Below are 14,216 nucleotides of genomic sequence, written 5' to 3' on the forward strand. Positions count from 1 at the left end.
TTTTTCTTCCAAGGGAAGGCAGAAACCATCTTACTATTTAATGAATTACTCTGGTAGTGGCTATACCCAAGTTTTTCCTCTGTCCATGCTAGCAGCATGATTGTAGTAGATGAAATAGTAGTAATAGTGATTAATATTTAAAAAGAGATTAGATTGGCAGAACCAAAATGTCTCTTGACCACAATAGAAGACATTAATTTTAATCATTACAACCTAATGCTGAGTTCAGAAGTTCGTTCAAGTGAGTCTGGTGGGATTCCTGAAGCTCGATGGTGTGCTCTTCAGATCTGTAAGACAGGTTTCTTGAGCTGTACCTTTCTTGCAGTCAGAGATTTTTATCAGTTCTTGAAGAATAGTGATTTGCAATGATTTCTGTATCATTTAGCTGGAAACCTAAAGGGACTATATTTATAATTGTATACAAATTTAGTTGGTTTGTTCCATTTAAAGTGGTATTTCATTTTTGAAAATTACTGAAGAGCTTCTCCATGTGAAAGGTGTCCTGAGCACCACAAGTTAAATGCATCAGGCTTCTCTCTTCCGTTTGCATTTACTCTGTATAAATGTATGTTTCTTTCTGTCCATGTCTTACCATAATGTACTGTCATTGAGCTTGAATCAAATACAAGACCCATCAAAATCAAGGGAGAACTTTTATTGATGTAATTGAACATAGAATTGTGCCCTCTGAGATAAGCAAAGCCTGCAGCCCTTCTTGGGAGTGTTTATAACAGTATTACTGTCTTTTTTGGGAGAGGTGAATATTCAGTACACAGTCTTTTGAGTTTTTATTTCTGTGCTGGATGTCTCTTCCCCATTTGCATGCAGGAGTCTGTTCACAGATATTTACATGTCCTGCTGATGTTTCCCCCTGATCAGTTATTTTAACCTTTGTAAGGATCTTGAAAGCCCAGCTTTCATGTAAGTTGTTCAGAGGGCACTTGTCCTGCAATACCTAATTGTCTCCTTCCACAGCCTTGGTTGTTTATAGGCTAACTCCTATTTTAGCCAAAGGTTAACAACAGCAAGACACCCAGCACAGCTCGTGCAGACAAGCTTTGTTTCTCGGGTGTTGTAGGAATCTGCTAACCAATCTTGATTAGCACTGAGATGCTACAGGAAGAGCATTCGGACAGAATTGTCCTCAGAACAATGATTCTTGCATTATTTTTCTAGAAGCCAGGTGGCAGTAATGTGTTGAGAAACAAGACAGCAGCATCGAGGTCTTACCTTTTCCACTACCTCCTCAGCTCCTTGGGAGGAACAAAATCAGAGCTAAGCTATGACAGAGCCTGTCTTTTAAAGTTTTGTATGTAAAAATATTTTTTCCCCTGTCATCTTGGTGAGACAGTACAGTTTCCAGGTGTGTCTTTGTATGAGTTGTCCCTGTGGTGAGTCTCCAAGGTCTGGCATTTACTACTAGTGGGCCAATACTGGGCAAATAGCTCTGCAAAGCTTTGTCTCCTGTCTCCCTTTTGTTGGGTTCATACCAGCCTGCCTTTCTCTCCATCCAAGAAAGAAACTTGTCACCTACCATGCCTTTCCATAAAGCTGTTCTCCACTATACAAGGCCTAATAAGTCCTAAATTGGCTAGAATCCTACTTCACTGCTGAGGAAGGGCAGCCTGTAGTTTGATTGCTGTAGGATTTCTTATCTGCAGAATATGTTGTGGCTTGCTGAGATATTTCTCCTGGGTCTGCCAGAGTAGGAAGTTGCTGTACTCCATTCTGTGTGATAGTTTTATGGTTTTTTGCGTGTGGTCCATTAGTTTGGCTGCAGAGCTGTGGCCCCTGCTTCCTACCACTTTGCTTTCATCCCACCCAGTTGGTTGCTCTTTTTAGCATCCTGTGTTTCAGTTGTTGGTGTTGAGAAAGGGATGTAGCAAGAATGCTCATCTCCTGAACTCCTCTGGGCAGTTGCATCAGCAGCGCATCAGAGATGAGTGTGGAAAAGAGAGAAAAAAGAAATTGCAATTATAAGGAATTTGAAAATGAAATCCACTGAGTATCACATGGAAAAATACAGAGAGATGCTATGAAAACAGTCGTATAGTTCCAGTTAGTTTTCTCACAGTCACACTGGAATCCTATTGCGAGTGAAACACTTTCTAAAATATTTGAAGTCTGCAGTAGGGCTTAGGATTTTCTGACTGTGGTCAGAGCTGCTAAATAATGAAGGAAAACTTCTGCATAATTCCTTTGCCAATTTGATTTAACAGAACCTGTTGTCTCCAGGCTATTTGCTGTTTCTGTAGTGTGCTTATTTTGTATGCTGAGGCAGCATCATTTCATTTCCAATTCTCAGACGTCTGGCTGTTATGGCTTTACTGTGACACACAAATACTGATTTTTTTTTCAGTGGAACCAAATGTACTCTCTAAAAAGTGTCTTGCTATTGCTAGAGATTTCTAATTGGTTTTTATGTGGAAGTATATATATAGATAGATAAGAATCTTGGAAAAATATTATGATGCACGATATTGCTCTTTTTAAACTAAAACCTTTTTTCCGCTTTTGTTCCACTTCTATCCCCCCCCCCCCCGCCCCCCACCATGTACCCTTCACCGTGATACATGAACTACTTTTCATTGGTGGTGGAATGAATTAACTGTTTAAATATGAAATTGATATTTATTCCTGTGAAAAATGTAATTATTGTAATAGAGGAAAACTAACAGAGCATTTACACTTCAATTAATATTTTTACAGAAATTTTTACAGAAATTATTTTTGAGTCAGATTTTGGATTGTCATTCTTGAAATATGGTTCAATTTTTTATAGAAATCTCTGTATTGTTGTTTGGGTAGTCACTAATTTCTTTATTTCTTTTAAGAATCTTTAATTTCTGCGAGAGGTTTGTCAGTGGAAGCTATTTCTATTCCCCATGTTATTTTTAGAAGATCAGTACTTGATGCATGAAATGGAATCCTGGTGTCTGCCACAAATTAACAGCAAACAAGCTGAACTCTGGGGCATTAAAAAGTCGTTATCTTTAGCTGTTGTGTTTCAGCCGTACTTCAGTTCTGGAATTCAATAAAGAAATCTAATTTCATTAGCCAGTGATGTCATCTCTATTGTCATAGGAGCCTATTTTAAGACTGTGGCAAATTTCATGCAGAAATGACTAGTAGTCAGTCAGTAATAATGACAAGTGGTCTATAAGTAAAGAAACAAGCTTTATTTGTTAAACTCCTGCTGTGATGTATTGTCTCTCTTGGCTTTGAACTGGATTTTATAATACCAGTAAGTGTAGCAAGTAGGGTTTGAAGCCTGTCTGCATTTAGACTATCTTTATAAATCTGAGCATTTTGCATGCTCCAGTGATCTGGTTTTGTTTTTCTTTCCAGCTATGTTGAGTGTTTCAGGAGGAGTTACTTCACAGAACTCTTGTTTCAGTAGAGTTGACTGGAAATTTTGGTTGAGGAACTGGCAATTGAGAGCAGTTAAAAGAGTGCTGGAGCCAGAGCTGTCAAACCTGTGATGCTGATACACTCGACAGAAAGATTTTGAATCAAGGCAGGGAGGGGTGTGTGCCCTTACTGGAGAAGAAAGTGGGTAGGCAGCCACTACTGCAGTGGCAGGTGCAGGTGCAGTGCAGGTGAAGCTCTGGTCTGTTTGCTGGGGCAGCAGAAGAATGGTTGGAAGGAACCAAGGTTGATGGTGCAGCTGAGAGCAGGGAAAACCAGACACTTTACAGTTCCTTGTGAGATGTTCTTGTTCCTCCTCCTCCTCCTCCTCCTCCGTTACTGCATACATCTCTCTGCAGTGCACGTTCACGCAAACCATTGATAACTCAGGGCCAGATGCTGAGGCCCTGGTAGAACCCTTTTGTGTAACTTTTGGCTGCATTATGTGAAGATTGGGCTAATGAAGCCAAAGATGAAGGCAATGAGAAAAGAAAGAGATAATGTTGCTTGTGATGAAAATCAGCCGTGTTGGAATACTGCCTGTCCAAACATGAAAATGTGATTTCCTTTTTGATTGTTTTATCTGCTTTAAAATAATACATATGTCAGATGTGTGGTACTTCCATGGAGTGAAACATAGCAATTGTGTGAACTGGTAAAACAATTTTCTTCACATGATTTTAAAGAAGTCTTTCCGTGTCATGCTGTGTTTTGAATTATACTTTATGGCCCTAGGACACAGCATTAACCAAGAAGATGACTTTTGGTTTGGTTTTTTTTTGTTGTTGGATTTTGTGGGGTTTGAGTTATATGCTTTTGTCTGCTAAGGAGTGATTTTTCTTTGTGTCTTGAAGCCATTTCTGTAAATTCATGCCTGGATCTTTGTTCCTTAGTAGATTTCCCTTTTACAGTGAAGTAGAGGATTAAGAAACAGGCCATATGGTAGTTTCTATAGCAATAGATTAAAAACTGTGTCTTGTGAGGTATGATGCAAGAATTAGTTTGGGAAGGCACAGCTTGCATGTCTTGTATTCTGGCAATTCTCTGTTATCATAATGATCTCTGGGACAGGTGTCAGATGGAGTTGTGAGAAGGGCTAGTTGGCCTTTGTGTGAAGCTCAGGCTGGGTAAACTCATTTCATCCTTTTGAATACAGATATTGAGCACTGGACTATTTCCACACTACTTTCTCAGTATGTAGGGGGCACTATTATAGTGATAATGGTGCAGAAAGAGATTTTAATTAAGGCAGAACTGTTTTAAACAGAGTTGAGGCATCTGCTGAATCCATACTTGGGTGCCCTACTTAATAACTTGTTGTCAGTGGTATTCAGTCCAGGATTAAGACACATTTTAGTGTTTACAGGTAGGTGTGTACATGTGCGCTGCATGCCTGAGCTGCTCTGTAATCAATGGGGATTGGGTCAGTCCAGTCTTGAGGGTGACTGAGCTCAGACTTAACTGGACATCTAGTGTTTGGTTTCATAGGTTTTAGTTCTCTAATAGGATTTTTAAAAATCTATGCCCAAATGTAGATGTCTTAATCTTGAACTGAATGACTATTCCCACCCTATGACTTAAAATTAGGTTGGATTCCTGTACTACAGCATTACAAGCAGAAAGCTGAGACCTGCAGAGGAGAGTGAGGTGTGATGAACAACCCCGATGTTTGTAGAGAGTGAGGAAAGACTATACAGGGTGATGAACGTGCAGTCTGTCTTACCCATGCCCCAAAATACCCTGAACCTTTAAGGACTTGGACTGTTACACAACAGTGGTGGCACATTAGTATGTGGTATGAGTGTACTACCCGGAACGTAAGTATTTTGGGTCCTCTTTCCTGGAAATGACTCTTTCGTTACTGTAGGTGTTTCTTATTCCACGTTTGGCAGTATTACTCAGCCAAGGCCTTGTTTGTCCTGTATCAATTATTACTTATGTTACGTGGAGGCCCTATTCACGGTCCCTTACACCGCTTCTGTCGTAGAAAACTTGCAATTAAAGGTCATAACGATCAATGACAGAGTGATAAATGTGCACGTAGGGTGGCATGAGAGTAAGATTATGGGTGAATAGAGTCCTGCTACACGCATTTGCAACCTCGGTAACATGAAAATTGCTGATTATAGTGTGTTTCCACAGGTATTTGTAAATGATCTATGATTTTAAAAAGGTGATAAGTTCTTTCTGAACCCTGAAGTGTTTCCTTTTCTACTTAGATATTGAAAATCTCTTGAGAACTTGCAAGATTTTAATGTGTGAAAGAATTACAGATATGCACACCACCACAAATGCGAATGTGCATACCAGAATCCTGTAAGTGTCCTCGTGCTTGCATATAAAGTTGTACTCATTACAGAACAGCTGCACCTGTGTTAGAAGGACTTGTTCAGTGGTATCTTGGTAGACATTTGATACAGCATTAAACATGTAAATAAGGATTATTTGCTTTCAGGACATAGAGTTATACATTAAGTACAAGTCTGAGGAGGTGTATTTGAGGATGCAGAACTGCTTTCTTGTGACATCTGGGCATTACATCTTGAACAGATTGAGCCCTCCAAGGATTGGAATGTATAAGAGTACTCTTGTACCCTTACATTGACCTGTACTCCATTAGAGAGCAAGTGATACAAAATCTTGGAAAGCTCCTTTTCTTTGGAAAGGAAAATGAGTGATTTCATATGTTTGGGGCACATTCTGCCCTGGTGTAGGTGGAAGCAATTCCCTGTATGTCAGTGTAGTAGCACCCATGGATGTGAGGGAAGATTTATGACTGAAAGAATGGAAAATATTGCAGAGGAGGCTAAGTCAATAAAAGAAATTAAATGAAGACTAACAGCATTAGCCTCTTGCTTTCTGTGTCCTAAAAGAGTTTAAGCTAAGAGCTCGGGAGGCGATTTATTAAAGGATGAAAATGGAATGTTAGTGAGATTGAATAAACTGGATATTGTTGAGAGCTTGACTGAGTCTTTGTCTCTGGATTTACAAAAGGACATCAAGGTCATATGCTGGGGTTGGATAGCATTTTACAGAAAGGAGAAATTCATACTGATGGTGGCAGAGAGGGGGAAGCAGTGGTAAGGCAACTATTGCCTTTTATTGTAGGAATTGAAAGTCTTTTCTGTAGGAGTCTTAATATTCAACATTGAGTTTTAACACAGGTGATCTGAGAAGGTGCAAAGGCCATAGGTAATGTCCTGACATACAAGAGAAACTTGGTATTTTTAGTTAGGAGGAATTGGCGTATTTAATGGATAGTCTTTAATGGATGAGGTTTGTGTTGTTGTTCTAGTCTGACTGTTCAATCAGCAAGGTTAAACAGTAACCCTGGTATTACAAAGAGGCTTTTGAAACAAAAAAAAAGTCAGCTTGAGAACATGTAGGAGTGAAGCATAAAAATTTGTAGCAGCAGGGAGAGACCTTGGAGTGGGAACAGCACCAGTCAAAAATTGGTGTGATGCTGCCAGAAGTACCACCAGCATCCCAACCTCTGCCGAGGCTGGGCAGAGCAGCTGCCCAGTAGGACACCACAAGGAGCTGGCATCCAGCTAGTGGGGTGACAGCACAGGGTGCTGCAGTGGCGTGCCCGTGTGTGAGCCTCGGGGGGGCCTTTGTCACTGGGGGGTGTGTATGTGTGTAGCACCCACATCTCACAGGAGGGGTGTGAGAATAGGGAAGCCCCCATTGCCAGGAGAAGGGTGAGTGCTGGTGGCCCACATGGCCTATGAGGAGGTGGTGTGCATGTAACTGTGCACCCTGTGGGATTAGTTATGAAGGCTATTTTGAAATTTGTAGGTGTTTATTAACATTTCATAGGTATCTAGTGCTGTGGTTCATCTGTTATTTTGGTGATGCTCTTGTTCAATGTCTAGCTCACTGGTTGCTTGTTATTTAGGTGTTGTTAATAAATCAGTAAACTACTCTGACCCTGAAATGATTTAAACCACAGGAGTTGAGCAGTTTTTCCAGTTACATTCTCGAAATATGGAGCTAAGTCTTTCCAAAGCATAATGGAAGTGTGGTTTTAGGCTTAGTTCATATGACTAAAGGCAGGGTGGATGAGACTACACTGTGTTTGGTTTCCTCCAGCTAATCTACTTCCCTCACCATCCCTTTTCCCCTCACTTGTGCTGTCTCCTAAGGAATACAGCACTTTCTTATTTTTGTGCTGTAAAACTGCAGGCTGGGGTGAATTGCAACATAGTGCTCCTAACACTTCAAACACCTTGAACTGTAAATAATAATCACACTCTTGGGCATACCTCCAAGCAGCGTGGACCTGAGGCAGTGTGGGTCATTTGACCTCAGGGCTGGAGCTTGTCTCTAATCATCTTTTGTTTAAAAATGTAGGTGTACGCAGAGCGGCTGAATTTCAGCATTGCAGTTACTCTTCAGTGGAAATGATCAGTGGTGAGGCACAGCAGAGGAGTTCATGGCATATCTCAGCTCTCCTGGTTGGTGTTGTACTGGTTGAAACACTTCTGATGACTTGGAGTTGGTGAACCTCAAGAGGTGCATCCCCTGGTACAAAAGGAGAGTAGTGTATATTCCAGCTAGCTGTGACAAGGCCTGTAGAGGATTTGAAGCTCCTTCATCCAACAGGAGTTAGCTTGGAAATTGCAGTAATTTTCCTCTTCTTGTGCACTACTCGAATCGTGTAAACAGAGTACAGACAACAAGAGAATCTGTATTATCAAGTCAGTGGCATACGTAATAGCTAGGAGAGATACTGCTATGCGATTCAATTGAAACACTCTCTTCCTTGGGGTTATAAAGACAGGCATCATAAGGTCATACCTCAGAGAGAAAAGAATTAAGTACTGTCCATACATTGAAATAGTTTTTAAGCCTTTGTAAGCTAGACTTCAGTTAAGAGGAGGAAATATATAGGTACTTAAAATGACACAGAAAATTCAGGACTATAGTAATGCATTGCATGGATGGAAAATTGAATACAATTTTTGAAGAAAAAAACCTAGTAAGTATAGTAAGCATCTGACCAGCATCACAATAGTGCCTAAGTAGATAAGGATGCTTAGCAAGAGATGGTATAATTTGGTGTAAATCTGATATGGGGGAGGCCTGTGCATGTGTTGAGAGATTTTTGAGGTAGGCAGTACTGAAGTATTTAATCATCACGATTGTCAGTTTTGCACTCGTTTTCTGAAGTATGGCTAGAGACCGTGATATAGGATGTAAATATCAGCATAGGTTACATAAGATAAATGTCCTATGACGTGGATTATTCAGAGGAGATAATCCCATTCTATTTCCCCTTAAGATTCATCATTTTTCTAAATTCCAAATTTTGGAATTTAGCATGGGTTTTGCAGTGAAAGGTACTGTGTATTACTAATTGATTGCCTCAGTCCTGTGTAAGCCAGCATGCTCTTCTCTCTGCATAGACCCCCACTGTGTTGTTCAAGCTCCATGTGTGGGTTTTAAACCTCTCAGCTGTCTTTGAAGTAGACACTCTTTTTTCATCTGTTTTACATGTGGGAAACTGCTATGTAGGCTGATAATGTGTCTTTGCTCTCTGAAAATTCAGTAAATAATGTCAGAGGCTCGAGAAGCATTCCACATTGTACTTTTTTTAGCTTTAGAGTATGTTTCGTCTAAGGTAGTCTATTAACATCAAATACAAATTACATTAGAGACAAAGCTTAGAAAAACAGTGTTGTCGTTCCACACTGTAGCAGTGACATTCTTACTGACATTGTTCTTATAGCCCTGTTGCATTATTTCTGTTTTGCCTTTGGATCGTTACTTATTTGATAGACTAGTCATTCACCTCCGTCCTCCTGCTCTTTTATGAAGTGCAATACCATTGCACTGAAAGGTGGTGCAGAGTTCTCATTCCCTGAGAAGTTAAGAAAAACACACTTTCTTCCCTTTTTCTTTTATGCTGGATTCTTTTCAGGTTTTTGCATTTTGCTGTATTTTATACCACAGGAACAATGTTCATGATGTGGGTGTCGCTTTGCTGTGATGTTTAGCCATCCTGGAAAGCTGCTGACTGCTTGATGTGCTCCCTTATCATGAAAAGTCTCTCTTAAGTAACCTAGCATCATGACAAGATATTTAAATCCACAAGTAGGTATTATTGGCTGTTTATTTATTTTAAGTTTTTTGGTATATTTAGAGATACACTTTTTCCATAGTAAAAAGAAAGAAGGTAAAAGTTGTATAAGATCAAAGCATCCACTATTTTTATTTTTGAATGTAGTCCCTGGATGATGCACCATGGGCTAGCTGGAAATTTGATCTTTATTGACTCTGCTACCTAAGAGAAAAAATAGGTAAAAACGAAAATAGTAATTGGAAATAGCTCCTGTGGAGCAAAGCTGTCATGAAGCAGATTGATTCAGCAGTGGCAGAGTTGCTTTATTGATTGTGAGTCCTTAGTAAATTAAAAAGAGGACCAAATGTGTTAATCTTTTGTGTGTGTGTGTGACAGCGACAATTTAGAATGTTCTGCCAGGATAAAGACACATATAGGAGTGTGGGAATGTTGTCTACTTCAGTCAGTAATAGGCTTTTCAGAGATAAGAACAGAGTTCTTCAAAAACCCTTCTGGGTTAAATGTTCTTTACTGTACTGTAAACAAAGGATAGAAGTACTCTTGCTTGGTTTTTTTAAGCATTCAGATGCAGTTATTCTAGATAAAGGAATGAAGCACAATTCCTTCATATGTTCACAGTGGGTTCCTTAAATTTGATTCTCTGTCTGAATTGCAATGTCAAATATGTTGTTAATAGAAAAAGTGCAAAACTTTAATATATTCTAGCTGAGGATCTCGGTCTGCTTCATAAACAAAAGTCAGTTTTGGATTTGGATTTTTGACTCTTCCAATTGCTGCTAATTACTTAATGTCATTGCTCTTTTGCAAGTAAATTAATCCTTTGTTTATATATTCCTCCCCAAATCATCACTGCTTGTCATAAGGATGAAATTCGTTTAGAAGGGGAGCAGCCACACAGCATGAGATGGTAATATAGAAGCTTTTCCTCCAAGGAAAAGTAGGGAGCAGGGACAGAGCTGGGATCCTGTGTTAGTGAGGACGGTGCTTGCCAGATGTTACATACTATAGGTGATTTCTCGCTTTTCTGCCTCAAATTCTGTGCCATCAGAAATTAGTTTCACATTATGTCTTGTTGGCTTAGCATAGCTGAAATTCAGCCAGGAGGACATGCTCTCCCCTTTTACTACCTGCTATTTTCTTTCCACTTCTGCCTGAAAATCTGGCTACCAGGGATAGATTTGTGGCCTTTCATTCCCAGCATGCTATCTGTTATAGAGCACTCTGAACCTCTGCTATTTTGGATGCACAGTTGTTAGCAGGACAGGGTTTGAGGAGCTTCTTCTGCTAAGAGACTCTAGAGCGCCATGCAGTTGTGGGAAAAGGAACTGGAGATACATGAGGTGAAGCAGCGGAGAAGGCAGGGAGCTGGAGGTACTGTTCCCAGTGCTTCATACAGAGTTCCCAGCCTGGCATGCAGAGAAGTGGAAGGGAACGAGGTCCTATTCCAGGGCCTGGAGGGAGATGGGAACTGGAAGTGTAGGAGACCCCATAGAGCTGGCAATCGTTGACTCTTGGAGAAAGTGCTACTCTTGAACATCATCTGCAAGAACAGGGCTTTGTAGCTCCTACCGACACAGAAATAGGGACAGGTGGGTAACTGAGCTTCCAGGAAGGAATCTGGACAGTCTCATGTGCAGTTTATTCTGCCATACTTCTGAAGAACCCAGTCTCTATCTTGTCTCCTTGCACCTGTCCCCCAACAGCAATGAGCCAGAGAGGCAAAAGACAAACTGAGATACCATCTCACCCATTTCATCCAACCACTTCACTCCCCACTTCTTTTCATGCTTTTCTTTTCCTTACTTGCTGGTCCTGATTAGTCATTCTCTGGTTTCTTTGCCTTGCAAGATAGCTACGTCTTTTTACAGAGGCTTGCACCTAGTCGTGCTTTATGGGACAGCCTCCCCGTCAAATTTGTGAAGCCACTGTGTTTTCCCCTTCCTCACCTCGTGCTGCTTTGAGGGTACCTAGAAGAAATTGCTAAGTGCAAGTGAAGGAGTGTATTAGCAAGTGACTGCCATTCACCTATTTGTATATCTACTGAAGTGTTTCATAATCATTAATCAGAGCTTATAGGTAGGCTTTATTCCTGTTCCACTCTATCTCTCTTCCCCTTTCAGCCCCACTGTTTTTCACCCTCGTCATTTCTGGCCTTAAATTTAGATAGCTCAACGGGAGAAGCTGTGTCACTCTGTGGGTAGTATTACAGCGTAAATAATTTTTTTTCCTAAAAATGTAAATGTCATTGCAGTTTTCTCCAGTGTGCACAACATTAAATAGTAAATGTTGTAAGTGGTAAAAAGTCTTGCTTATTCAGTCTCTGTCTTGCTGGTTTTTGTACTGAATGACTTATTGTTGCACCACTGTTTTCTTTGTTAAACGCATCTGTATGCAGAAGCAGAACTGTTTAATTTGTTTCGATCTGGCATACTGTAGAAAGTCTGCTTTTAAATTGCATATTTAGGAGGTTACAAATCAGGTGGCAGCACTTTCATGGTGCTAATTCTCCAGTGTAGCTGGAACTGCTGACTTGAATAGCTTTTTGACCGCTTTTCTTTTTTGGTAAGTCTTCTGTAACTTGTTTGGATTGCTTAAATGACCTGCTCCTTATTTTCCACAGCAAGAGTTTCTGTCATTTGGGAAGTGTAAAAGGATAACATTCCTAGCCCAAGCAGAAGCAAAATGTAGCATTGCCATCTGGGCTGTGAAATTGGAATAAAGCTGAAAGCGTTACCTCAGTATATTGCCATGGCTAGAAGCCAGGTGGCAAATAATGAAAGGATGGTCTGGTAGTTGGCACGTTAGTCAGGATCTTTGGAGACTGCGTGTGCTTGTTGTGCTGCAAACCTCCAAGAATGTGGGCAGGTTGGAAATTATTTCTCTCACATAATACTGGTTGTCTAAATGATGTGCATCTACTCTGAGTTAATTGTCTCATCTCAATCTGCTGTGAATAGATAGGCATTTCCAGAGGGCATAGGGTCATTCCACATCACTTAGCTCTGCATTTTAGACTAGGATGAATCATTCTGTGGAGATACTTGTCTTTCTCTGCATAGACTTCACAAAGAGAGACTAGCTGACTGCCTTAGCCCAGGTACCTAACTCAGATCCCTGAGTTACAGCAAATGAGCCCTCTCCTCTTAGGCAGTTTCCTTTAGTTCAGAGGTCGTAATCCTTTTGTACCTCACAGGTACACGCAGAGATTAAATGCTGCCACCATGTTTTCACAAAGAAAGCTATTACTGTGAAAAAGAAAGTAAATAAATGTATTTTTTTAGTATTTTAATTACTTATGTGTACACATATATTTGTGACTCCCTCAGATTTTTGAACACATGGTGAAAGGGAGAGATCGTAAGGACAGACACCTAGAGGCTTTTGCATCCCTAGGAAATATGTAGCTGTTCCGTGGCAATATTATGATGAACAAAGCTAGGATTTGAGATTGCCTGGCATGTATGTGAAGCTCTCTGTCCTGCTCATTTATGGTGTCTGGTTTTGTTTGGTTTTAGATTGTGATGGATTTCAAACACCCTGATGGCCATACAGTGGCAATTATGCTGCCCCGATGCAGTTTATTGGTGATGGCTGGAGAATCCAGATACTTGTGGACACATGGGTGTGTGTAAGAGTCCCTGCATTGCTGATAATAGAAAAAAAGTTGTTGTTTGTTTGCTTTGTTAATGACATTCCGTATTTAAAATTGCTCTGAAAGAAATCAAGTCAAGTTGTATAATTATTACACAAATTCACTCCTCTGCTTGGATGCTGCTCAGGTGAAATTGAAAAAATTGGGGGTTTTAGGAAGCTAATTGCCAGTCCCTGAGCTGCAGTTTCCTGCTGCTGTTACAAGTGAAGTTTCACTGGGAAATCGCTCTCACTTACATCTGCAGTGAGAAAGTCCTCAATGACTCTGAGCTGGCAAAGAATTGATTGTAGTGCAATTAGCTTCACCATTTCCTTTCTTTCTTTTCAGCCCACAGCTTTTCCCGTTGGATTACATATGCCAAAGGCTTTAGAGAAGGGCTGGTTTAAGAGCGTGACTTCCCTTGCACAGAGGGCATGAGGGTGACAAAGGGGACTCTTCCTGAGCTCTTCCCAGCTGCATTAGGGACATTTGAACTACTGATAAGGCTGAATTGTACTGAGCAGGTTTGGGATCCTGGAAAAGAGATTTCTTGAAATGTGTCTTGAGGCTTTGCTTATTGTAGAGTTTAAATACATGCTTTTTAAATGGTGCACCACTGGGAGATACTTACAGTAGGAGTGCTGAAATTGGCAAAAAGGCTAAAACCTTGGTGAGCTCTGAGAGAGGCAGTAGTGCACTTCAGGAGAATGTGGAAACCCTCATTAGACAGAAATGCCCATGGTAAATGTTTCTTCGTTTGTTTGACCCAAGCCACACTGGTTACAGCAGTCAATTGGAGACTAATTACATTCTGTGTAAATTAAACATCAAGTCCTTTTATTGGCAGAAGATTTTCTGCCTTTTCATTTTACTGGTTAATTTGTATTATGAGAAAGGGTGAATGTGAACTCCCCAATGACCTTTACACTGTTCATTTTTATAGAGCACTTATACCACCTGTATGTTCCCTCACTAAATTAAATAGTTGTAAAAAGCAGCTGGTACTTCTGACATGCATCATTATAGAAGCCCAGGACAGTGGAGTCCTTTTTTTAAGTCCCTTTTTAAAGCTTCTTATTCTGTCCTGTCAAG

General features: G+C 40.4%; 1 protein-coding gene across 4 annotated transcripts in view; it reads left to right on the forward strand.

Moving 5' to 3' along the window:
• ALKBH8 (alkB homolog 8, tRNA methyltransferase) overlaps positions 1 to 14,216 on the forward strand; it is a 49,813-nt gene that overhangs the window by 20,502 nt on the left and 15,095 nt on the right. For 2 of the 4 annotated variants that reach the window (XM_075742278.1, XM_075742277.1), the window contains exon 8: positions 13,009 to 13,115. In XM_075742278.1, the coding sequence (XP_075598393.1) occupies positions 13,009 to 13,115 (107 nt within the window). Of the gene's footprint in view, positions 1 to 13,008; positions 13,122 to 14,216 lie in introns of all 4 variants that reach the window. The other 2 variants (XM_075742280.1, XM_075742276.1) reach the window with 1 other exon arrangement.

Source organism: Balearica regulorum, chromosome 1, assembly GCF_011004875.1.
Source record: "Balearica regulorum gibbericeps isolate bBalReg1 chromosome 1, bBalReg1.pri, whole genome shotgun sequence".
NCBI classification, from domain to species: domain Eukaryota; kingdom Metazoa; phylum Chordata; class Aves; order Gruiformes; family Gruidae; genus Balearica; species Balearica regulorum.